General features: G+C 39.8%; 1 protein-coding gene across 1 annotated transcript in view; it reads right to left on the minus strand.

The window, feature by feature from the left end:
* Positions 1-26,264, minus strand: part of PRKAR2A (protein kinase cAMP-dependent type II regulatory subunit alpha) — a 78,273-nt gene that overhangs the window by 19,859 nt on the left and 32,150 nt on the right. The window contains exons 2-5 of the mRNA XM_060109689.1: positions 21,030-21,065; positions 11,113-11,165; positions 8,315-8,398; positions 3,772-3,878 (exon numbers count right to left, since the gene is read on the minus strand). Coding sequence (XP_059965672.1) covers positions 3,772-3,878; positions 8,315-8,398; positions 11,113-11,165; positions 21,030-21,065 — 280 coding nt within the window. The remainder of the gene's footprint in view (positions 1-3,771; positions 3,879-8,314; positions 8,399-11,112; positions 11,166-21,029; positions 21,066-26,264) is intronic.

Consider the following 26,264-nt stretch of genomic DNA (forward strand, 5'->3'; position numbering starts at 1 on the left):
TGTATTCTGTGACCTTGCTAAACTCATTTATTAGTTTTAATGAGTGAACTTGGCATTTTCTAGAGGATCGTGTCATCTGCAAACAAAGACAAAGCACCTTCATTTCTTCCTTTCCAATCTGTATGCCCTTCTTCCCTCCCGTCAGTCCTTCTTTCCTCACTCCATCTTTTTCTTTTCCTTCTTTTTTCTTTGCTTTATTGCGTTGGTTAGGACCTACAGTATAATATTGCATTGAAGTCGTGAGAGGAGACATGCTTGTCTGGTTCTCCATCTTAAAGGGAAAACATTCAATCTTTCACCATTAAGTATGAGGGTAGCTATAGGTTTTTTTTTTTTTATATATATAAATGCCTTTAATCAGGTTGGAGAAAAGTCCCTTCTATTCCTAGTTTGCTGAGAGTTTTTATCATGGAAAAGTGTTGAATTTTGTCAAATGCTTTTCCTGCAGGTATTGAAATGATTGTATGGGTTTTCTTTTGTAGTCTGTTGAAAACTAGGATGTAGAACTGATTAAAATAAAGAAAAAAATGATATAATTCTCTATCTATTGATTGTTAATGACTTCTAAAGAAAAATATTCAGAATGGACAAACATTTGGAGAAACAGGCACTCTCAGTACACCACTGAAGCAAATGTAAATGTTTTAAAGTTTCTGAAAGATAATTAACAACATAACAAATTCCTTAAAGAGACCTTTTGACATAGCAATTCCATTTCATGGCATTCTGAAGGAGATAAGCAAAGATATTGCAAAATATTTAACTGCAGGGATGCTCACCAGGTAATATTTATAGGAACAAAAACCACAATTTAATCTGCTAACAATAGGGGATAGGTCAAATATATGTCTATATTCATATTATGCAGTCAATATAAATCATGACATACAATAATATTGTATCCCATGGCAAACTACTTCAAATAGATTTTAAAAATCAAGTCAATGTATATGACCCAACATAAAAAGTATACATATATATGTAATAAAGAGTTGACTACATTTTACATGTTTGTTAACAGCTTTCAAGCCCTACCACTCCCAATCCTTCTTCCTCTTCTGTCTCACATCTGGAAAAGCTGAGAAGAAAACCTGGGTGCTCCCTTATTTGGCACTGATGGGATATTCAAACAAAACTAGAGCCTGCCCATATATAAGAGTACTCTGACCTCAGCCCCACCCTCTAACCACCGTGAAACACCAAGCCAGTCACCCCTCCCTGCTGTCTTAAGTCATTTTTGGACCTCTTGGGAATCTGGCCTGTTCTCCCTTAAAAGCCTCATTATGTGAGTGATAAATCTTTTCACATCCTCTTAGCTGTGTGTGTGGTATGATCAGTCTCAATATCTGAACCAAATTTGGGGTAATGGATCTGACCTAACAGTAAAGCATAGGAAAAAAAAAAAAAAAAAGAAAGGAAGAATATACTCTGGGGATGAAATTAGGGCTAAATTACTTTTTTTCCTGTTTTTTTTTTTTCCCTAAGTTTCCTACAAAGAGCCTCCACTTGTCTGATAAAAATCATTAGGTATCATATGTTACACAAGAAGCAAAGAATAAAGCCAATCACTCAAGTATCAGGTACACAGTACCAACCCTGCTCTCAAGGGAGCTCACCACTGAATAGGTAAGTTGACCTGTATTTGACCTGGTGGACAAGGCAAAAGTAACAAGGACACGAGTGGAATACATGGAACTCAGGGTGAATTCACTTACGTGTTTTTAGTCTCTCTTCCAGGAGACACTAGCAACTTAATTTTGGGAACACCACAAATAATTTCAGGAAGCCACAAAACAGAGTCTTTCCTAACCTCTCACTTTGGTCCTCTTCCAAATAATGGGACATATTTTTCTCACTGTTGTTACCATCAAATTATGTAATAATTATCTATTTAATTAATTATGTAATAGTTATCTACTTCTAGTCTCTCCAACTAGAAAATGAGTTTTTTGAGGTCAGGAACAATATCTTTTTAATAATTTATTAACAACCACTTTCAGTGCATGCAAAAGATAATCCCTCTCATTTACATGTGTAATAACAAACCATTCCCTTTGTAGACAGGCATTTCAACCATAAGCTATGGATATGTGAAGGTAAATGCTTATTTTCCAGACTGCAGGTACCTACTGGGATTCCTGTCTTGGTGAGGGAGCACATGGCAGAGCAAGGGGGAAAGGTGGCTGTTAGAAGTGGTGATATAACTTAAAAAAATTATTCTGTCACTACTTACACAATTCTATGAAGGAAGCATGAGCATAATAGATAAAACAGTCTTAAAGAAGACATTATTTGTATCATCTTTACTCTTTAAATAAAACATTTCTTTCCTAACCCTAATTGTAACCATCTGTCACAGTATCAAGGGCCAAAAGGTTACCCAAGGAGTACGTTTTTTTTTTAACGTTTATTTTTTTTTTAATTAATTAATTACTTATTTATTTTTGGCTGCATTGGGTCTTCTTTGCTGCGTGCGGGCTTTCTCTAGTTGCGGCGAGCGGGAGCTACTCTTTGTTGCGGTGCGCAGGCTTCTCATTGCAGTGGCTTCTCTTGTTGCGGAGCGCAGGCTCTAGGTGCACGGACTTCAGTAGTTGTGGTGCGTGGGCTCAGTAGTTGTGGCTCGCGGGCTCTAGAGCGCAGGCTCAGTAGTTGTGGTGCTAAGTCGGGCTTAGGTGCTCCGCGGCATGTGGGATCTTCCTGGACCAGGGCTCGAACCTGTGTCCCCTGCATTTGCGGGCGGATTCTTAACCACTGCGCCACCAGGGAAGTCCAAGTAGTACATTCTTGAACATTTTCCTGAACGAGCAAAAGGCTCGACGAGACGGGACCAGCTGAATCTAGTACAGCTACTTGATCAAAATGAAAAGACCCTTAAAAATCTTAAAAATCAGGAAAGCAATTGGAAAAAAATGAATAAGGTCTGCAGAGTAGATGAGAGTACTGTATAAAATGTTAATATCTGATTTTTACAATTGATCTCTGCTTATGTAAGAGAATATTCTATTTTTAGGAAATATACACTGAAGTATTCAGAGGTAAAAGGGCTTATACCTGCAACTTACTTTCAAACAATAAAGCTAATGTCGTACAACATAAATCTGGGGAACCCAGGTTTATAAGAATTTTTTGTACTATTTGTGTAACATTTCTATAACTCTGAAATTACTTCAAAAGAAAAAATGAAAAATAATTAATGGAAGATATTGGGTGAAGCAACATCTTATTGATCTTAAATTCTGGTGAGGGTGTTCCTTTCAGGACTGAGGAGGGGTCAGGAGTCCTCCAGGTGATACTAATAGCTCAAGAGGTTAGGACACACCAGGGCGAACAGGTCAAACCCACATATTTCATGTCTCCCAACATGATTTATGCCTGGAACAGAGCCAGAAGGGGCCAGAGGTATGGAGGTTGAGGTAGTACACTCATGTGTAAAATTTGGCTAGGACTGAATGATCCAGATGACAATAAAGTGTTACGGTTATTCTTTAGAAAATCAATTCACTTGAACACTTGCAAATAACATGTTTATAAAGCATAGCTTGCACATTTCACCTAATTGTAGATAGTGGCAACACAAGTATGGGTTGTACTGAGGACTCAGGGCAGCAGTAGATAAAGGCAGGCTGTGGACAGAGAGGGGCAAGCTTTGAGAAGCTTGTTTACGTGGCCCTAAGTCCTGTCTGGGCTGAACAAAGCATAGGGTAAAGCACTTGCCCTGAATCATGAATCTTATTAAGTATAGCTGTGCAATTGCAAAACTCCATCTCCTACCGTTCAATGACATAAAAGTTGTCCCCATCATCTCCTTGGTCAATGACATGCTCATCAACTTTGACTGTCCTTTCAAACATGGCATCGAGGACTTGAGAAAGCTGTTCCTGCAGGGAACACACAACAAGAAAAGATGGCTTCTACATTTGTGAGGGGGGGGAAACTATGCTTATCTTAGCTGGTGACTACATGGTAGATGGTAGAAGTCCCCACATCAGACTATTCCCCACACTCAAACAGAAACCTAAGGGCTGTCTGAAACAAATGCTTTCCTGTGGCCATTCAGCTTTGCATCTCCACATATACAGCAAAGCTGCCAAATTTTCTGAGGCAGCGTTGTTTTGAAAAAACATTCTATAATTTACGCAAAAACAGGTATCTAAATCATGGTGCCTATTCTCCCAGCCGCACCCACAAGACTGTCACCTGCCTTGATGGCTCTACTATGTCAGGTATAAAGCCATGTGATGCCACCTTCCTCCAGGTGTTGATATTAACAGGATCATCAAGGCTAAAAGGCTGAGATGGCCTCACAGGTTATCTCATGGAACAGCACAACTACTACTCTGACTAGCCAAGCACATCACTTTACCTCTCTGAGACTCAGTTTCTTCATATGCAAAAAAGGGTTTAATAAATAGTTTCTAGCTCATCAACTTTTATGACTAAAGGAGAAAAATCTAAGGCAAGTACATGTCACGTAACAGGTACTCAATAAACGAGATCTATTACCAGACATGTAATACTGCTACAATCATTTATATACAACACATACAATTACTTACTTACCAATATTACCTGCCATAACCAGAAGGTAACTGTACCAGTAAGTATAATGAAAACAAAACAATGCTATTAAATTCTAACAAAACAGTGGTCTCAGTCTAGGGCCAGCATCCCTCTGTCAGGGAAATCAGTGACTGTTATGGAGCACTAAATACCAGTTTCAACTCAGAGAAAGACTTTGTCTTTGGAGGAATGTGGATTGAAGATCTGACAAGGAAATAATTTTATTGCTGCATAATTCCATGTGATTTAGTGTTCTGTCAGTGTGACTGTGCTATCTAAAATAACATATCACCAAAAAGCACCTCTTTAGTTCCATAATTCCAGGTGTGCTGAATACTGTAAAAGCTGATGAATACTAAAAAGGAAGGCTTGCTACTCATGTGTCATCCACGTTAATGTGGAATGTGAGCTCTGTGTTGCCAGAAATCTCATGTTTAAATACAAGTAACAAATTAAAGTTTTCACATACAATACAGACCAAACACACACATCTATACCTGGCTGTATCTGGCCTGTGGGCTGTCCATTGGCAGCCTCATGTTTTGAGTAACTCTTCATTTTCTGGACTGGACTCTTCAGAAACATCAGTGTCATGAGATATAGAATAAGGCATGGGGGAAGCAATCTGGGTTACAGGGGACTAAAATCATACCATGACAACCAAAAGCAACATGTGACTCAGGATTGGAAAACAAAACAAAAAAGCCATAGAAAACTTTACAGGAAAAATCTTAAAAGCAGTTCATACATACTTATACATGTGCCTACGTATACACACAAGAAACAGTGTAAATGTGGCAAAATGTTAACAACTGGTCAATCTAGGTCAAGAATATAAGAATGTTCATGGTACTATTCTTTGACTTTTCTGTAAATTTGAAAATTTAAAAACAAAGGTTTGGGAAGTAAATTTTTAAAAAATGGAAACAAATATACTCACTGGAATGGCTAAAATTTGAAAAGACAGATAATATCAAATGTTGGTTAAGGATACAGAACAATTGGAAATGTCATGTATTGTTGGAAGGAATGCAAAATGGTATAACCACTCTGAAAAACAGCTGGTAGATTTTTACAATATCAAACATATACCTACCCTATGACTCAGCAATTTTGCCCTCAGGTATTTTACTGAAGAGAAATGAAAACAAAAGTTCACAAAAAGACTTGTATAAAATGTCCAGAGCATTATTCATAAGAGCTAAAAGCAAGAAATAGACCAGGTATCCATTGTCAGAAAAATGGATAAACAAACTGGTATTTTCACATAGTGGAATACTTCTCAGCAATAAAAGGGAATGAACGAACATCACCAAAACAATGACACACTGACATCATGGATCCCTTGATATGATGCTCTGAGAAGGACACAATAGAATTTCTGTGTAGTCTGGCCAAAGATGTATAACTGCATTTCAGTCATGAGGAAACATCAGACAAATTCAAATTGAGGTATATTCTATAACGTAATTAACCAGTACTCTTCAAAGTGTCAAGATCATGAAATACTAGAAAGGACTGAAAACTATCGCAAATTGGAGGAGACTAAGGAGAAATAACAGCTAAGTGCAATGTGGGTTTCTGGACTGGATTATTAACTAGGAAAAAAAATTAGTGAGAAAACTGATGAAATTTGAACAAGGTTTTTAGTTTAACTAATGGTATTGTAACAATGTCATTTTCCTGGTTTTGATAATTGTACTATGGTTATGTAAGATGCTAATATTGGCGGAAGCTGGATGAGGGGTATATGGGAACTCTACTATTTTTACAACTTCTTTATATGAGTCTAAAACTAGTTCAAAATAAAAAGTGAAAAAAGAAAATGGAATGTTGAACAATAAGAAAGAATCTCAAAAATATTGTGCTGAGTGAAAAGAATCTCTCACAAGAGTATATACTGTATGATTCCACTTATATGAAATTCTAGAAGGCAAAATTAATTTATGGTAGAACAAATCAAAATAGAAGTTGCCTCTGGGGGGAGGCGAGCAAGAATTGATCATGAAGGGGCATAAGGAAACTTTTTGGGGTGGTGGCAACATTCTACATCTTGATAGGGGTTTGGATTACCTAAGTGTATGCATTTGTCAAACCTAAATACACTTAAAACTCATGCATGCATTTCATTATATGCAAACTTTACATTAAAAAGCTATAAAGAAATATTGAACTATAGTTCATGATATGCATGCCAAAGTATTTAAGGGAAATATTCTGAAATCTCCAATTTACTCTGAAATTATCCTAAAAAATAAGATGGGTTAATGCAGGGGCCAGCAAACAGTTGACTGTTTTTGTAAATAATGTTTTATTGGAACACAGCCATACCCTTTCATTTATGCATTGTCTATGGTTGCTTTCCTGCTACAATAATGAAGTTGAGTAGTTGTGACAGAAATATTTAATATCTGGTTCTTTAAGCAAAAGTTTGCCAACCCCTTGGTTGAGGGTAGACGGTATATCATGTGACAAGCATAGTAAAATGTTAATGTTAGAATCAAGGCAGTGGATAAATACATGTTCTGTAAAATCCTTTCCACTTTGTTGTATCTGAATATTTTCATGATAAAATGTTAGAAAAATATAATTAAATCTGAAAATTCAGTTATCATTTTTCAAGACTGAAATGGTAAAATGATGTTCTCCAGCACTAAGAAGAATCTGAATACTAGACTGACACAGCAACTTCTTTAGAACATCTGATAGTATAAAATTTACAAGGGGTTTTATTCACAGTAGATAAAGAAGCAAGTCCCCTTTCCATTGATACAGATGGGTCTTCCAGGGAAAACAGCTGACACAGAATATTATTTCTTACAACCAGCCTTTCCTTGAACTCATGGTCCTTGTTTTATTCAATCTCAGACTAATAAAATTCTGATTAAAGTTCTCGCTATTCCTATAACCACACAGCTACCAAACAGCATGGTTTACAGACACCAGGGATAGTTGATTCCCTTGATTGATACAACATGAATTCATGTTTGACCAGCCAGATTCCCAGAAGGCTGTGGGGTATCTTCAGAAGACATATTTGCAGGAGCTGGGTAGTAGGAGAATTCTATTTCCCATCCTTCCTGTCTCTGCACATTCTGGGATTCCCCAGCAGGCCCAGCACCTCAGCCATTCATTTGGCTTCAGCATGTGGCCATCAAAGTACAGAAGGAACAGGAAATTTGAAGCATGTCTGTCCTCAGGAGGTAGCCCTGTTTTCCATCTCCACCAAGAGAGGGAAGACAGTCACAGGCACAGATCCTGTGCTGGGGCCCTAAAGACACACACCACTCTGTGTGTGCCCCATGCCTGAGGTCTTCACTGAGAAATAATCATAAAAGGTGCCTTACACCAAAGGAGTGAGAAGCAGTCACACACTTCCAGTGGGTTAACCGCTACCGGTAGAGAGGACGCCACACTGGCATCTTTGGAGAAATTACTCTGCAGCATAAATAAAGCCCCTCCAAACTAAGCCAGGGTCATGCAAACCTGAGCATTTCCTTTTAATATGACCCAACTGCATGGTCCTCAAATGGTATTGCCTTGGAGGAAGTACCAAAGCAGTTCAGAGAAATACTAAAAGTCATCTGAAAAGCTCATTATGGATTACAGTGCTCAACACAATGCAAACGTTTTTAAGTAAGAAGAAGCTAAGGTTTTAATGACTCATATGACTGTGGCTAACATGCTAAAAACTGTTTAAATGATGAATAGGACAAAAGCTAAAAGCCAAAAATATTTTAAAGATCAATGTTACCTGATCAAGATTTTTGAAAAGAAGAATATCTTTACAAGCTTCCTGAAGTCTGCACCTCTGTTGATCAGTTTTAGGATGAATCACCTGCCAATCCAAATAAAACCAGGGAAAATTTTTTATTCTATTTTAAAATATTACTTAACTTACAAATTGGTATATTTCTTTCTCCTAAAAATGGGAAAAATTAAGAGCATGTTGACTATAGTTTTAACTCTATACAAATACCAAGCAGTACCCTGATCGTGGACAGGAAATATGATAGGGGTGAAGAGTACCCACCCTGGACCACCCACTGGCTGTGTGGCTGGCAGCAAGTCAGCTATCCACTGGGAGCCTCAGAGTCCCCATCCGAAAAGCAGAAGGTCACATATCATTCATTCAACAAATATTAAGCATCGACTAGGTGCCAGGCACCGTCTCAGCTCTGGGGACATAGCAGTGAACACAAGACAAAAACACCTGCTTTCACATTCAATAAATACATAAAGTATGTTAGAGTGACAAGGCTAAGGAGAAAATAAGGTAGGGAAGGGTGCGTGTATGAGTGTGCATGTGCGTGTGTGCGTCCAGATGAGGCCTGAGAAGGTGACATTTGTAAAGATCCCAAGGAACTGAGGACAACCTGAGGGAGTGAGTAATGTGGACATCTCTAAGAAGAGCACCTCAAGCAGAAGGAACAGCAAGTGAAAACAAGGTCTTATGGTTGGTTAATAGCATGTTTGAGAAAAACCAGGAGACAGGTGTGACTGATGCAGAGCGAGGGGAAAAGATCAGGAAGAGACCAGGTTTGGGGGTTAGGTGGAGGGCATTGTAGATCACAGATCTGCAACTTTTCTCTAGTGACATGGGGGCAATCTGAGGGTTCTGACAGAGGAAGGAAAGAGATCTAATGTTTTTAAAGGCTCATGCTGGCTCCTGAGTGAAGAACAGCCTTGAGGGAGGCAACAGAGAAAGCCAGAAAGCTACTGTGATTATCCTAGTGCTAAATGGTGGTGATTAGGACCACGGTGGTCGCCATGAAGGTGTTGAGAGGTACTGGAATTTTAAATATGTTTTGAAGACTGAGCCTATCAGATTTGCTGAAAAATTGAATGTGGGTATGAAAAAATGAGAGGAGCTGAGGGTGACCCTAAAATTTTGGACCTGAGCAACAGAAAGTTTGGAGCTGCCAAGAAGTGAGCTGGGGAAGACTGTGGGTGAAAAAGAATGTCTAAATGGAAATAGTCAGGAGCTCAGTATGAGTTGTCTATTGAAATGTAAGTGGAGATGGCAAGTAAACAACCGCTATACAAGCTAGAGTTCAAACCTCAATAGCTTAGTATTACTAGTAGTATTAGTGATATTTACAAAATTAGAATTGTCATATGGATTAAATGAGCTAATACAGGCAGTGTTTAAAACAGAACCTGGCATTTAGTAGGTGCTCAAAAACTATTACTCCTGGGCTTCCCTGGTGGCGCAGTGGTTGAGAGTCTGCCTGCCGATGCAGGGGACACGGGTTCGTGCCCTGGTCCGGGAAGATCCCACATGCTGCAGAGTGGCTGGGCCCGTGGGCCATGGCCGCTGAACCTGCGCATCCAGAGCCTGCGCTCCGCAACGGGAGAGGCCACAACAGTGAGAGGCCCGCATACCGCAAAAAAACCCCACAAAAACCAAAACAACAACTATTACTCCTATTACTAATACTACAGATATTTAATAAATGTTTATTGAACTAAAAAAAATAATTATTGCCTAGTATCACTGTTATAATTGAGAGACCCATCAAGCTCCTTCCTAAGTATTGTCTTCACCCTAAAAAAAATACATTGCTTAAATTGACCAGAAATAACAGATGTCAAAAGTGTTAAGTAATTTAAATTTGTGATATTAAAAAGTTAGTAAAAAAAGTTTTAACTTTTTAAAGTCATCAAAATTTTACAATATCTAAAATAAAAAATTCAATAACCTACATGTCTATTATATTCACACAATGGTAGCATTTTATTATTAGAATACTTCAGAGATCTTTCATAGTCTACTCATTTTAAGGCACACTTGAAAGATCATTAAAATTTCTTTTATAACATCAATCTTTAAAAAAAGATGGTTCAAATTTGCTTTTATAAAAGTAATTTGTTAACTGTACAAGAATTTAAAAACCTGAGTTTTTAAAAAAGCACCCCAAAATCAACCATAGTCCTACAACAACTACTGTTAATATCTGGGATATATCCTTCCAGGTTTAAATCTTTGCACAAACAAGTAAATAAGTAAATAGGTAGACAGACGGATAGATATTTTAAAATTATTTTTTATTTTATAAAATGCTCTATAAAATGTACCTCAAATATACATCATTCCATGTCATTAAAGCCAGTCCTGTACCATCATTTCCAATTGCTGCAGATTCTCTTGACTTGAATGTACCATAATTTAGCCCTTGGCATCCCCTATTTTTGTTCATTTATGTTGCTTCCATTTTTCAATTTTACAATACTGCAATAATCTCCTTAGAAAGGACCCAACTGTTCATTAGGGATGAATTCTCCTTCACTTAACTGTTGAGTCAGTTGGCCTGACTAAGTATAAAGCTCTGACAGCTACAGCTAGGCATCCCTCCTTACCATATCCTCAACCAATCTTGCTTTCATTCTTCTTAATAATTGTCAATCTGTTAGATAAAAGATGGCATCTTGCTGAGATTTTAATTTGTATTTATTTTAAATGTCAGCATGATTAGATGTAGTATGTAGAGGAGGAGGGGAGTGAGTGGGGACTAAAATTATTCTACCTAATACCTTTGCTGCAGTTCTTACCCTTGGATCAGTATCCTCCTCTTCCTCATCAGGGTTATAGGTCTCAGCACAGACTAAATTTGGAGAGAAAAAAATAAAGAGAAAAATAAATAAAACAGATGTGTGTTTTACTGGAAAATAGGAAGTGGACACAATTTTCTTTTATTCACTGTCTTCTAAAGCTATAATGATTTTTGTAATCCCTTCCTTCAATTAACAAATATATTAAGTACCTAGTAATGCCAGGCATTCTGTTAGTGATGAAAAGCCAGCTCTCTAGGGACTGGGAGTCCAAACAGGAGAGAGATGATAAAAAATATTATCTACTAAATTCTATGGTAGTAGCAAGGACAAGCAAGGAAGTGCTGTCTCTGCTGAGCTATGAAGCAGGGATGGAAAACCAAAAAGTACAGTATATGCAATATAAACATATGGATACAGAATTGGAGTAATTATGAAAAGAATCAATTAAAATAAAATATCTCAACATCATTATGTACATGAATAACTTAAAAGTAAGAATTTTAAACAAAGTAAATACTATGTGTCAGGTTCTGTTCTAGGTACAGTATTATATAAATCTAAAACCAACTTGATTTTCTTTGCAGGTAACCTGAGTTTGCACCAGCGGGCCACAGGATGTGTCTTTGTCGTAAAGCAAAGACTTAAAAAATATTAACTGAACAACTGTTTATAATAGCAGAATATCATAAATGATGTAAGTACCCATGTGACTCATAAAGCTATAAGAAAGAACGAGGAAGATCCCCATAGGCTAATAAATAGTGAGTTCTAGGGGAAAAAAAGGCAGAAGAAGCAAGGTGAAGAATATACTACATAGTATGCTGTCCCTTCCATAAAGAAGGACTTCCATGATAAAGGAGAGATAAGGATTGGGGGAGGGGGACTTTCCTGGTGGTCCAGTGGTTAAGAATCCACCTTCTAATGCAGGGGACACGGGTTCAATCCCTTGGTTGGGGAACCAAGATGTCACATGCAGCGGGGCAACTAAGCCTGCATGCTGCAACCACTAAGCCCGTGCACTCCAGAGCCCAAGCACCACAACTAGAGAGAAGCCCACGTGCCGCAACGAAAGATCCAGCATGCTGCAGGGAAGATCCTGTGTGCCACAACTAAGACCCAATGCAGCCAAAAAACAAGGGCGGGGGGAAGGGAATAAATCTATAAATATGAATATATATACAAAAAAATTTAATATATTTATTTTTTCAAAAGGAAACAAGAGAAAGATAAACTAGACAGTAATAAAATTGTTTTCTAGAAGGTAGGCAGAAACAAAAAAGAAGGGATAGGGAAGGGAATGAAACTTCTCTAAGAAAATTCTTTTATATAGTTTTGACCATTAAGCCATGTTAAAATGTTTTATATATTTAAAAAATTAAATTGATAAGGATGGAGGGACCCTAAAACTGAATACAAAGAGAAACAAATGAACCTAACCACATATCAGGTTGATAACATAACCACAGAGAAGGAAAGGAGAATTATTTTAAGTAGCTTCTGAACATAGTACTGTAACCATCCACCCTCAGTGGGATATATTCCAACGACAAAAAAGAACTGCTATTTGCAGTGGTACAGTAATTCCAAAACTCCTCTGTGTACTACAGTTGTGAGTAAACAAATATACAGCCAGATGTTTTTCACTGGAGAAAAGGGGAATAAAATTATGGAACAGGAGAAGGGTTAGAATTGGAGATGTCAGTACAAGTCATGATTTTAAAATCTTACCCTTAGGGCTTCCTTGGTGGCACAGTGGTTGAGGATCTGCCTGCCGATGCAGGGGACATGGGTTCGTGCCCCAGTCTGGGAAGATCCCACATGCCGCGGAGCGGCTGGGCCCGTGAGCCATGGCCACTGAGCCTGTGCGTCCGGAGCCTGTGCTCCACAACAGGAGAGGCCACAACAGTGAGAGGCCCGCGTACGGAAAAAAAAAAAAAAAAAAAAAAAAAATCTTACCCTTAGGTGTTACAATGGTAGACACAATGAATTATCTAGTGAATAAAAAAGTTAGTGTACTCACTAACAAAACTGTTTTGCCAGGAATGATCTAGATGTGATCACTGATGTTGCCCAGAATGCAACAAAATAAAGGCAATGATTTTTTGCATTCTATGAGCATTTTGTAGTGGACCTTTCTAATCTTCATTCCTCTTATACGCTTAATCTGCCAAATTCATTCATAAGCCTTGTATTGTTTGTTAGGGTTTATTTCTTATTTGTTAGCAGGCAAGAAATATAAGTTTCTTGACCCTATGCTCAATTCTTTTGTATGATGGCTAAAAATCTCTACATATCTATAATGAGGAGATAAGATGATACATACCACTCTCAATTTAACTCCTGATTTCTTAGAGACATTTACTCATTGCAGCCCTGGTCTAGCTTGCATCCCAGCTTCCCCTTCCTCATTGATTCTGATCTAATGGAATACCTGAGAAATGGTGACTCCCAGCATGACCTGTACACAGGACTCCCTTCCCTGCCCAGCCTACTTGTGTGGACCACGCCTTCTGTACTGTAAGGCCATCAACACTCTGCCTGTCTAACAGGGACCCAGTATCCTTAAATAGATGGAGAAAAATCAGGGAGAAGGGCGTAAGAGGATAGGCACCATTCTAGTCCCTAAAACAGCATCAGGTAATGTTCTGCAGAGTGCTGCCCAGCCCCTGGTGGCACAGGCTTTTGTAGCTGAGCCAGGGAAGTGATAATGGGATGTAGATAATGACTTTCTTTCTGTCTTTCTCCAAGCCATTCCTGTTTCCACAAGGAAACAAGTTTATCTCAGATCTGTCCTAAAGATTAAGGCAGACACCTTCCTGAGTTCCTAGATGTTATTGCTGCCACTTTTCACATCTTCATGGGTATTTGGGTAGGGGGCTGAGGAAGCTGCTGTTGAGGGCAGCTAACCAGACACTATTTAAAACTGCAAACCGCTTGGTTCTTTGCACTCTTGATTAATGTTGTCATTATCAGCCCAGGTTTCTAAACCAGAAATTTGGAACTCACCATGGCTTCATTGTTTCACCTCTTACCCAATGAATACATCAGATTCTACCTCAATATTCTCATATTTGACCTTTATTCAGTCTACTCTGCTACTACTTGGTCCAGGATTTCAAAATGTCTTCTTAGAAATACGCATTTTAAAAAACCTCATTTTGGAGACAGATGGATATATGAGTATTATTATACTGTCTCTACTTTTGCATATGTATGAAAATATTCATTTAAGAAGTTGAAAATAATAAGCCTTTAATGATGAGACTGACAGGATCTTACTGATATTGACACTTAGTCTTGAGCTAGCCTATTTCCAGGCTTGCTTTTCCTCTGAGTTTGGAGGGAAGTATTTTAGCAACTTAGCTCATTTTTATATTTTTAGACAATGTAACTGAGGCAACAAATGTTATAGTTTTTAAGTCTTAAGGTACAGCACTATAATTTAAACAAAAGTAGTTATTTTCATTAAAATTATTGTTTCTATTTGTGAAAAAACATTATATCTTTATTTTTTAAACTGGTTTTCATTTTTTCCCTTTTCTTTTTTTTTTTTTTTTGCGGTATGTGGGCCTCTCACTGTTGTGGCCTCTCCCGTTGCGGAGCACAGGCTCCGGATGCGCAGGCCCAGCGGCCCTGGCTCACAGGCCCAGCCGCTCCGCGGCACATGGGATCCTCCCAGACCGGGGCACGAACCCGTATCCCCTGCATCGGCAGGCGGACTCTTAACCACTGCGCCACCAGGGAGGCCCTTCCCTTTTCTTTTGAACATCACACTTGGCTCCCTTTTTCCTCTTCCTTTGTTTACCTTCAACCCCTCTACTTCTTTCTGGTACCGATCCTGAATTACTTTTCTCATTTTCTATATAAAAAATCCATTTTTAAGTTTCTATGTGATTGTTGCCCCTTATGGTTCTACACATCAGCAAACCTGTCTCAGTGCGGGGAGTCCCAGAGTCTGTGTCATCCCCTATGCAGCCTCAAGACCTACACTGAATGTGGGGCTTCCGTGGTGGCGCAGTGGTTACGAGTCCACCTGCCAATGCAGCGGGCATGGGTTCGAGCCCTGGTCCAGGAAGATCTCACATGCCACGGAGCAACTAAGCCCGTGCGCCACAACTACTGAGCCTGTGTGCCACAACTACTGAAGCCCACGCGCCTAGAGCCTGTGTTCTGCAACCAAGAGAAGTCACCACAATAAGCCTGCACATGGCAACAAAAAGTAGCCCCCACTCGCCGCAACTAGAGAAAGCCCACGCACAGCAAAGACCCAACGCAGCCAAAAATCATTCAATCAATCAATAAACAAATTAAAAAAAAAAAAGACTTACACTGAATGTCATGAGATGGTCAAGACCTATTGAAGATGAAGACTAAAAGAGCAGCACAGCCCCTCATTTGAGGGAATTAATTTTGCCACAGTTCTCCAGCAGATGTCACTAGTTAGTAATAGGAAACAGTACAAAGTAACAATAGATTATCCAGCAGAATTTCCTCTTCTAAATTTTAACTGGTGCTTCTTCCATCCAGAAACGTGAATCACTAAAATGTGTTTGTGAGAGAAAATCCCCTCATTTCTACAAAGAAATGAGCCCAGATCCTGGTCACAGGCATGAGGCCCTGTGCTGTCCTGCCAGTGTCCATGAAGAGTTGATATAGCCTGGGTATATTAGTCAGCTAGGGCTGCCATAACAAAATACTACAGACTGGGTGGCTTAAACAACAGAAATTTATGAAACAAAAGGGTTTTTCTTTTTTGGATGAAGGTTTTTTTTAAAATATTTATTTATTTATTTGGCTGCATTGGATCTTAGTTGCAGCACATGGGATCTTTCATTGTGCCACGCGAGCTTCTCTCTAGTTGTGGCGCGGGCTGCACAGCGCGCCGGGCTCAGTAGTTTTGGCACGTGGGCTCTACAGTGCGTGGGCTTAGTTGCCCCATGGCATGTGGGATCTTAGTTCCCCAACCAGGGATCGAACCCGCGTCCCCTGCATTGGAAGGAGGATTCTTAACCACTGGGCCACCAGTGAAGTCCCTGGATGAAGTTTTTAAATTAACAGAATCAAACTAACATTTCAAACTGAAAGACAGTTAACACTAATTTAGAACTATTTAAAGAAAACTGCCTTTAAGGAATTTATGGACTCTCTTCATTTGATGCATTTATCACTCGATGTAGAGGGACTGTTCTGCTAGAAGGATTTGGAAGGTACAGCTTTTCAATTCCAGTGATTTGCAAGGGAGAGGCAGCATCAAGGAGAGGAAAAGCTCATCTTTGAAGCTACACTCACTGGAGCCTGAGCTTAGGTCCATCTATTGCTCACTCACTATTTCTCTATGTCCCCAGTCCTTGGTCTCTTCAACGCTAAGAGGGGATAACAATACTAGAACCATGTTAAAGGGTTAATAATAGGAGGTGACATTTAAACATAGGGCTGGGCTCACAGGAGACACTCAACAACTGTTAGCTCTCCTATGCTGCTTTACTTTCCAGATTATTATTCAGTCAGACACCCTGAGTTGTTGAAGTCTCTTCTGCAGTGTTTGACACAGCACATGTCCTCACACAACTAGTTTGAGCTGAAATCCTTGGATCACATCAGGAGCCCATTCCCCAACTATCTTTCCAATTTTATTTTATCTCCTCTCCTACAGCCAGAGCAGCCAGGTCCAGTTTATCCCCCTTCAAGTTCTTAAGACATTCTTCTACCTAGAATGCATCCTTCTTGGTACTGGCCAAATAGTAACCATGTTTTTCAACTTCCAGTACAATTTCTGCCTCCCTCCAAGAAGTGTTTCTTGATTTTTTTTCTGCCTCCAGTAATTTATCTTCCTGATTCCTCAACCCTTCCTTTGTTCCTTCCTTCTGAAGAATGTGAGTGAGCAATACACAAAGTAGCTTTGGTGAGATATGGGAGCAAAAGTCTGACTAGAATGGGCTCAAGAGAGAATAGAAGAGAAACTAGAAATATGGACAATTCTTTCAAGGGGTTTTGCTATAAAGATATGGAGAGAGAAAGGGTGGTAGCTAGAGAGGGAAGAGTGATTTTTTTTTTTTTTTTGCTGTACGCGGGCCTCTCACTGTTGTGGCCTCTCCCGTTGCGGAGCACAGGCTCCGGATGCGCAGGCTCAGCGGCCATGGCTCACGGGCCCAGCCGCTCCGCGGCATATGGGATCCTCCCAGACCGGGGCACGAACCCGTATCCCCTGCATCGGCAGGCGGACTCTCAACCACTGCGCCACCAGGGAGGCCCAAGAGTGATTTTTTTAAGTTTTATTTTTAAGAATGGAGAGCCAATGATATGTTTCTTTGCTGAGAAAAATAATCCAGTTGAAGAATAAAGATTATGAAGGATAAAGAACAGGTAACTGCTGGAAGGATGAAGGGTTGAGATCTAGTGTACAGGTGGACAACTGGACTCACAGGCAGATTAAGAAGGATAGATGGGGTGGGAGCCTATGGAGATTCTCTTCTGTTGCTTCTGTTTCCTTAGTTAAATTGAGAGGAAGATTATCTGACAGGAATGAGGATGGGGAGGAGGTGTTGGAGGTTTGGAGAGAGAGAAGAAACGGAAGACTTACCTAGGAGAATGGGGCGTGAAAGAAGTATAGAAACACAGTATGATTGCTGCCATCAAGAGCCTACTAGAAGTTAATGATCATGAACTGAAATAAGATCAGTCAACAGGGCTGCGTATTTTCCCTCAACCAAGTACAGCTGTGGTGCAGACACACTAAGTGGAGAATTGGGTTTAACCACAGTGTGGTTTAGCCAAGAAAATAAAAAGGGAAAAGTGAATTGAGGGAAGGTGCCAGGGAGTCGTTATAATCACTGATCAAGAAATTTAAGGTTAGTAAAGAGGAAGCGAGAAAGTGAAAAGGAGACAGGATCGATGAGTTGTGAGAGCTGGAGTGGGACAGCAAAGGAGCTGTTAGAAGACAGCAGGCAGTGGTGGGAGACTGGGATCACTGATTGAGAATATGAAGAGTTGTAATGCTGGTCCTACCACAATACAACCATGGAAATGAGTGGCTGAAGTAGGGTGGAAGACAAGAACCTTGGAGAAGAGGATGTCAAGGAATGGAAGGACCAGACTGGAAGGATTATCTATGTGGAAATAATTAGGAACAACCAGGGGGTTATTAGAGGACAAAAACAAGGAGGGGCAGTGGCTGGTAGAATATAATGTGAGGTTTGAAGTCAAGGGTTTTAGGGAGGAGGGAGAGAGAATGGCCTGGAAGCAACAATGAGGAACAGTAGAGATATTCACCCACCTCCTGTCAGTGTTACAAGGAAGGTGAACGAGAAATGAGCCATTTGAAAAGCCTGCAGGGCAGGCCAAGTTTCAGCTAGATCAGGAAGATGAAGACTGCACTCAGAGAACAGGCTCTGTTCTCTGAGTTTACGGATTTAGCTGAAGACTGACCAAGAGTTCCAGAGGGTATAAGAAAGGGTACATAGGGATGCTAAGGGTAGTACTTAGGAACCATGCTACCTGTGGGCACTTTATCACCTCAACTGTTGCAAGTTACTTAACCTCTGCTTTGTCCCCAAGTTTTCCTATCCATACAATGGGATAATCATAGCATGTATCTCACAGTGTTCGTCTGAGGATTATATTCAACAATACAAGGCAGCCATTTAGAAAGACCTTAAAAATGTGCACCTAGCACACAGCCTGCACTCAAAAAATGTTAGTTGTTGCTAACAAGCTATTTGCTCTCCTGAATAATCACTTTGGACTCTATTAAGAATCCTTTTTTTTCACTTAACATTTGAATGATATTAAAAAGTTTTAACTCTTCAGTAAGATTATAAAAGCTAAGGGTAGGGATAATACCAAGTACTTGTCTGAGTCCTCCGTAGAGTTCAAGGACTGAACCACATTGATGGAGAGGCTACGCAGCAATTCATCTGTGACCGTCTGTGACCTCTGGAGGAGATGTCACTGCACTCTCCATTCCCCAGGCCTGTCCCACAAATGTCAAGATCTATTACTAATCTTTGGGTAAAAAGGGGTGCAGGGATGAACAGAAATGGGAGATAGTAGCTCATGGGTCTCATACTAGTCTCAATTTCTATTCTATTTCCTCTCTGTAAGACTTTTTTGGCTGCACCTCACAGCATGTTGGGACACCCCCTCCCCCAACTAGGGATCGAACCCATGCCCCCTGCAATGGAAGTGCAGAGTCCTAAACACTGGACCACCAGGGAAGTCCTGTCTCTGTAAATGACTTTCTATAAGTAACAACACATTCTTCAAACTCCTTTCAACAGACTTTGGTGTACAACCTTACCAAAAACTTTCTGAAAACATAAATGAGCAGATTTTCTCAAAGAAAATGATTGAGGGATACGAAAGAGATTCTGAGCCTTACCAGATGTTAGGTCATATGACAATTTAAAGTCAAGAAACCTTCCCAGAACAAGGGGATATGAAAGAATGATGTGACACATACAGCTCGCATAGCAATTTTGAAACACATAAACATCCCAACTGTACAATCAAATTAACTCTACATGTATCCAAAAGTCAAGCATCTTATTATAAGAAAAACTTTCAGAAAACATATTTATCAGCTCTATGAAAAACTGGGGACCTTCTCAGCTTAGGAATAATCATGAAAAAAAAAAAAGAGATGTACATAGTCAATAAATATTTACTGAGTACCTGCTCTGTGCCAGGTAGTGTTCAAGGTACCAGTCACAGATCAAAATTTTTGAGTCAATAAAAAACAGCAAAATTAAAATAAGTAGCACACCAACCTGGAAAATTTTTTATTAAAATTTTCAAAAGGTTAAAAATCATGATGGGGCTTGCCTGGTGGCGCAGTGGTTAAGAATCTGCCTGCCAATGCAGGGGACATGGGTTCGAGCCCTGGTCCGGGAAGATCCCACACACTGTGGAGCAATTAAGCCCATGTGCCACAACTACTGAGCCTGAGCTCTAGAGCCCGCAAGCCACAACTACTGAGCCTTCGTGCCACAACTACTGACGCCTGCGCACCTAGAGCCTGTGCTCCGCAACAAGAGAAGCCACCGCAATGAGAAGCCTGCGCACCGCAATGAAGAGTAGTCCCCGCTCTCTGCAACTAGAGAAAGCCCGCACACAGCAACGAAGACCCAACATAGCCAAAAATCAATCAATCAATCAATTAAAAATCATGATAGAAATTTATTCACACTTACAAAAAATAATCTCGACCACAACAGATAAAAGGGAAAAATATCATCAAACTAGTCCCATAGAAGAAAATAAAATAGATTTCCCATATTTGGAAAATGTTCATTTTTGGTTAATAATCAAAGGAATCCCAAATAAAACAATTTGAGGTATATCTTACATCTAAATTAAAGGAGTATGTTTGCAAGTCAACAATATAAAAATATATTAAAAAAATAAATGAAAGGAGTAGGCACTGCCTATGTTAGTGAGATGGTGGTGGAAAAGAGGTCTTTGCAGGGTGTCTTTCTCCCTGTAGCCTATTTTGTAGACTATCTCTAGTAAGCAATACACAGAAAAAGCCAAGGCAACGTTCAGTCTCTGACCAGAGAATGCTACTTCCAGCACTATTACTGAGGAAGTAATTTAAGTGCCTCAACAATGTAAGCAAGAAGCTAATGGCGAGCATAATATAGAATGCCAGAAGTAGTAATATGAAAAGTTGTTTTTAGAAGCCATAATTATGAACATGGAAAAATATTAATGACATGAGACAAACTGATTATAATAATATAAAAATAAGTACATATATACTCAGAACTTAAAATGAAACAGAATGAAGGAACCACAGGTAATTTTTATAATGTTCTATAATGCTTACCTTTTTATTAAAAAGCTCACTTTATTTTTATTTACGATAATCCCATCTTAAAATAGCATTTCAGTAGTATGCTATGAAAAAGAATACATACCTGATACTCGTCGATCAAATCTGTTAGGAACTGGAACTGCAAAACAAAGAAGCAATGTTTAGTCATCATTATATCACATGACCCCATCTTTATCCTCCCTTTTTGCAAAGATCTTTGACAACAGAACTAGGAACCTCAATACCAAGTGGTGGATCAATTCATATTCTTCCATAATCAGCCAGAGACAGTGGTTCAACATGATCACATAAAGACAATATAAAGAATAATATATGTCTTTGAAAACAAGCTCTTTATAACTTCAACGTGGGTGGCAATTTTATTTCTGTTCACATCCAAGTTCCACCTAATTTGTATCACACCAAATGAATAAGAAGTCTACTAAATTTACTGGTAAGTTTATGATATCAAATAGTTAAAATTTTCTTCTTTTAAGGATAATCCCAAGACCTGCTAGACCTGCATTTACATTTCATTTTAAAATAACTTAATGACGGACTTCCTTGGTGGCGCAGTGGATAAGACTCCTCGCTCCCAATGCAGGGGGCCCAGGTTTGATCCCTGGTCAGGGAACTAGATCGCACATGCATGCCGCAACTAGGAGTTCGCATGCCCGCGTGCCGCAACTAAGGAGCCCACATGCCACAACTAAGGAGCTGGTGAGCTGCAACTAAGGAGCCCGCCTGCCGCAACTAAGACCTGATGCAACCAAATAAATTAAAAAATAAATATTTTTTTTAAAAATAAAATAATTTAATGAGTATTACACTAAAATAAAAAATTAACCATGAAGTTATACTCTCCCTCAATACAGGTGGGTTTTCTCCACCCACGGTCACTATATTAATCAGAAAAAATGATCACGTTTTTAGGTTAAAACAAACAAAAAAAAGTTTTTTTGCTAATTTTTCCTACTTTTCAACTATCATTCCTTATGTTTGATGGTTATCTAAATTCTTACCACTGAACTATATATCATTTAAACAAGGTGGAGGGACTTCCCTGGTGGTGCAGCAGTTAAGAATCTGCCTGCCAATGCAGGGGACACGGGTTCGAGCCCTGATCAGGGAAGATCCCACATGCTGCGGAGCAACTAAGCCCATGCAGCCCGTGAGCCACAACTACTAAGCCCGCATTCCACAACTACTGAAGCCCACGCGCCTAGAGCCCGTGCTCCGCAACAAGAGAAGCCACCACAATGAGAAGCCCGCACACCGCAATGAAGGGCAGCCCCCACTCGCCACAACTAGAAAGCCCACAAGCAGCAGTGAAGACCCAATGCAGCCAAAAATAAATTTATTAAAAAAAATAAACAAGGTGGGTTTTATCACCTTCAAACGTTAATCTGATTAATTTTATTTTTAAAAAATATAAAATATGCCTTATAACCCTCCAAAAAACAGAAATTTGAGGATTAGTGAAAAACAAATTGAAGACGGCTCACAGAGCCAAACTCTAATGCGAGGTCTCTGAAACAAACATAGACCCAGGAAGGAGGCAAATGCTCATTCATCTTAATAGGATTAGGATTATCTTTTTGCACAGCACAGGGTCAAAGTCATGTTACTGGAACAAATAGGCAAATAGTCAAAAGAAAACCCCAGCATTCCTGAAAGTACCTACAATAGTCTGTCACTACTTCCTCAATAAAAAGTGGATTAGTCAAAATTAATCCATCCACCAGGAAAGGAAGTGATTCAGTTCAACAAATATAGGTAGAGTATCTAGTACGTGCCATGCACTACAGTAGACAATTTGGGAGACATTAGTAAATAAAACAAAGATCCCTGATTTCATGGAGCTTGCTTTCTAGCTTGAGAGATGTGGGAGAGTTTCCTTTGATCATCTGAAACACATGTGCTTGTCACTCAGGTAGACGGATGAAATGTACACCAGCATAAGCCCTCAACCCAGGCCTCATGGAATTTCCATAATTAAAACCCCATCAAACATTAGTATACAACCTAAAATTATAAAGTACACAGTGAAACAATTTAGTATGGGTGCTATCAGGGGATACTTCAAACAAAGGGTGAGATATCAAGATTATAGAACTATCATAAAGTAAGAAGAGTATGTTTAAAACAAAGACATAAAAGAAGGAATCAAAAATTTTAAATGCAAACTTAAAATCAATACTTTCATATATCATGCAAAAAAGACAAAATGATTTTTTAAATTCCTAAAGCACTCCCTCTGTGAAAGAGTTCAAAGGTACTTAAAAAAAAGTGACTTGCAGTGTAAAATGTAATTAGAAACACAAACATGCTGCCTGATAAATCTATGTGTTATTTCATTTTAAATTAGCACACATCTTATAAGCTTTCATAGGGCCAGAGGAAACAGCTGCAGTTGGAGCAAAATACAATGCCAAGGCATAGAGAATGTAATTAATGACTACAGCAGACAGAGACCATCTATTGTAATTTCACCACTGCTTAAATAGCCCAAAACAGAGCACATCAAAGTTTATGTGGGTCAAAGTATTCAACCAGTATAAGTATAAGAAAATCTTCCAGCAGAAAACAATGCCTAAAATGCTCTCCTTTTCTATTATAAACAAATACATAGGGAATAGGAAGACTTAAAATTTAGGTTACCTGATCTGAAAACATGTGCCTCAAAAATATTAACAAATGCAATCTCAGTGGAAACTAAAAGTCATTATTCCTGATTAAATGAACTCAAAAATGCTGACATACCCCGAAATTAAAACATGGTTCTTTAAGCAGGTAGAATATTTTATGTGGTGAATATTAAGAACATGCTGGAGAATTTGAAAACATTTCCCAAAGTCTCTCCTATTTTAAACTGAAACATGATGGACAAGATAATAGAATCTTCACTATGAACATGGTAGGATACGGCATAAAAACCTGGAGAACAGGGACTTCCCTAGTTGGGCAGTGGTTAAGACTCCACCCTCCCAATGCAGGGGGCGCGGGTTCAATCCCTGGTCAGGGAACTAGATCCCACAGGCATGACGCAACTAAGAGTTCATAAGCCACAACTAAGGATCCGGTAAGCCACAACTAATGAGCCCACATGCCGCAACTAAGGAGTCCTCGAGCTGCAACTAAGGAGCCGGCAAGCCACAACTAAGGAGCCCACCTGCCACAACTAAGACCTAGCGCAACCAAATAAATAAATATTAAACCCAAACCAAACCAAACCCAGAGAACATAATCCAAGCACAGCTAGGGCAGGGCAAAGCTCAGGACTCAAGATTCTACAACTGCTGTGGCAAATAGGCACACTCAAATTAAAGCTGGGCTGGTAGGATGTTAACAACACCAGCTGTGTACAGAGGCAAATAACAGAAGCAGGGCATTAATGAGGGCCTTGTGTTTGGAGGACCTCAGCATAGTAAAACATAGCACAGCACAGTAAATCTCAAAAGTGGACTACAAAGCAGCAGTTAGGGCAGGCCCATTAGAGTGGTTAATCACGACAAAGGGATTGCCAGGAAGAGCTGTCACCAATGGGTAGCAATTGTGCTGGGCCTCCATAGGCGGGGTTGAAAATGCATCTCTGGGCAGATGAAATAACTTGACGAAAGCCCCAAAGGCAAGAAAGTTTTTGGAGAGTGTAAATGTCCCAGGGTGCCTGGAAACACAGATGAGGGAGAAGCAGGGTGTCAAAGGAGGAACGCTCAATGATGCAAGAAAAGTCCAAGAAAAGCACCGAGTAACCCATTTAGGGTTCTGAGACCCAATCAATAAACTATGGGACTCGTTGGTTCACAATTTAAAAAAAAGACAGAGAAGGGGAGGGAAGGAAAACAGAAAAGACAAAAAAAATCCACCATGATTTCACACACAAATTCATTCTGCTTTCTCTATGGGTCAAAAGAGGGAAAGAATGCTGCTATTCTTTCTTTTTAAATTTTTTTTTATTTTTGAAATTTATTTATTTATTATTAATTTTTTTGGAGTATGGTTGCTTTACAATGTTGTGCTAGCCTCCACTGCACAACAAAATGAATCAGCCATACACATATAGATATCCCCTCTCTTTCGGACTTCCCTCCCATTTAGGTTACCAGAGTGCATTAGGTAGAGTTCCCTGTGCTATACAGTATGTTACAGTATGTTCCCATCAGTTGTCTATTACACATAGTATCAATAAGGTATATGTGTCAACCCTAGTCTCCCAATTCCTCCCACCCCACCCCTTTCCCCCTTGGTATCCATACATTTGTTCTCTATGTCTGTGTCTGTTTCTGCCTTGCAAATAAGATCATCTATACCATTTTTCTAGATTCCACATATATGCGTTATTATACGATATTTGCTTCTCTCTTTCTGACTTACTTCACTCTGTATGACAGTCTGTAGGTCCATCCACGTCCTACAAATGACCCAATTTCATTCCTTTTTATGGCTGAGTAATATTCCATTGTATATATGAACCACATCTTCTTTTTTTTTTTTTTTGCAGTACACAGGCCTCTCACTGTTGTGGCCTCTCCCAACGCGGAGCACAGGCTCCGGACGCACAGCCCCAGCGGCCATGGCTCACGGGCCCAGCCGCTCCGCGGCATGTGGGATCCTCCCAGACTGGGGCACGAACCCGTGTCCCCTGCATCGGCAGGCGGACTCTCAACCACTGCGCCACCAGGGAAGCCCGAACCACATCTTCTTTATCCATTCCTCTGTCGATGGACATGTAGGTTGCTTCCATGTCCTGGCTATTGTAAATAGTGCTGCTATGAACACTGGGTGCATGTGTTTTTTTGAATTATGGTTTTCTCTGGGTATATGTCCAGTAGTGGGATTGTTGGGCCATATGGTAGTTCTATTTTTAGTTCTTTAAGGAACCTCCATACTGTTTTCCATAGTGGCTGTATCAATTTACATCTCCCACCAAGAGTAGGAGAGTTACCTTTTCTCCACACCCTCTCCAGCATTTGTTGTTTGTAGATTTTTTTTTGTGTGTGTGTGTTACGTGGGCCTCTCACTGTTGTGGCCTCTCCCGTTGCGGAACACAGGCTCCGGGCGCACAGGCCCAGAGGCCGTGGCTCACAGGCCCAGCCGCTCCATGGCATGTGGGATCCTCCCGGACCAGGGCATGAACCCGCGTCCCCTGCATCGGCAGGCGGACTCTCAACCACTGCGTCACCAGGGAAGCCCCCCATTGTAGTTTTGATTTGCTGCTATTCTTTCTTCACTTTTTCATCCTGTAGAATCTTGTGCTGGCTAAACTAGGTACACAGTCATCAAAGTTTAAAGCAAAAGCTCCAATGGTGTGTTTGCCTTGGTGTGGTAGTTTCTGCTG

Source organism: Mesoplodon densirostris, chromosome 10 (assembly GCF_025265405.1).
Source record: "Mesoplodon densirostris isolate mMesDen1 chromosome 10, mMesDen1 primary haplotype, whole genome shotgun sequence".
Lineage (NCBI taxonomy): Eukaryota > Metazoa > Chordata > Mammalia > Artiodactyla > Ziphiidae > Mesoplodon > Mesoplodon densirostris.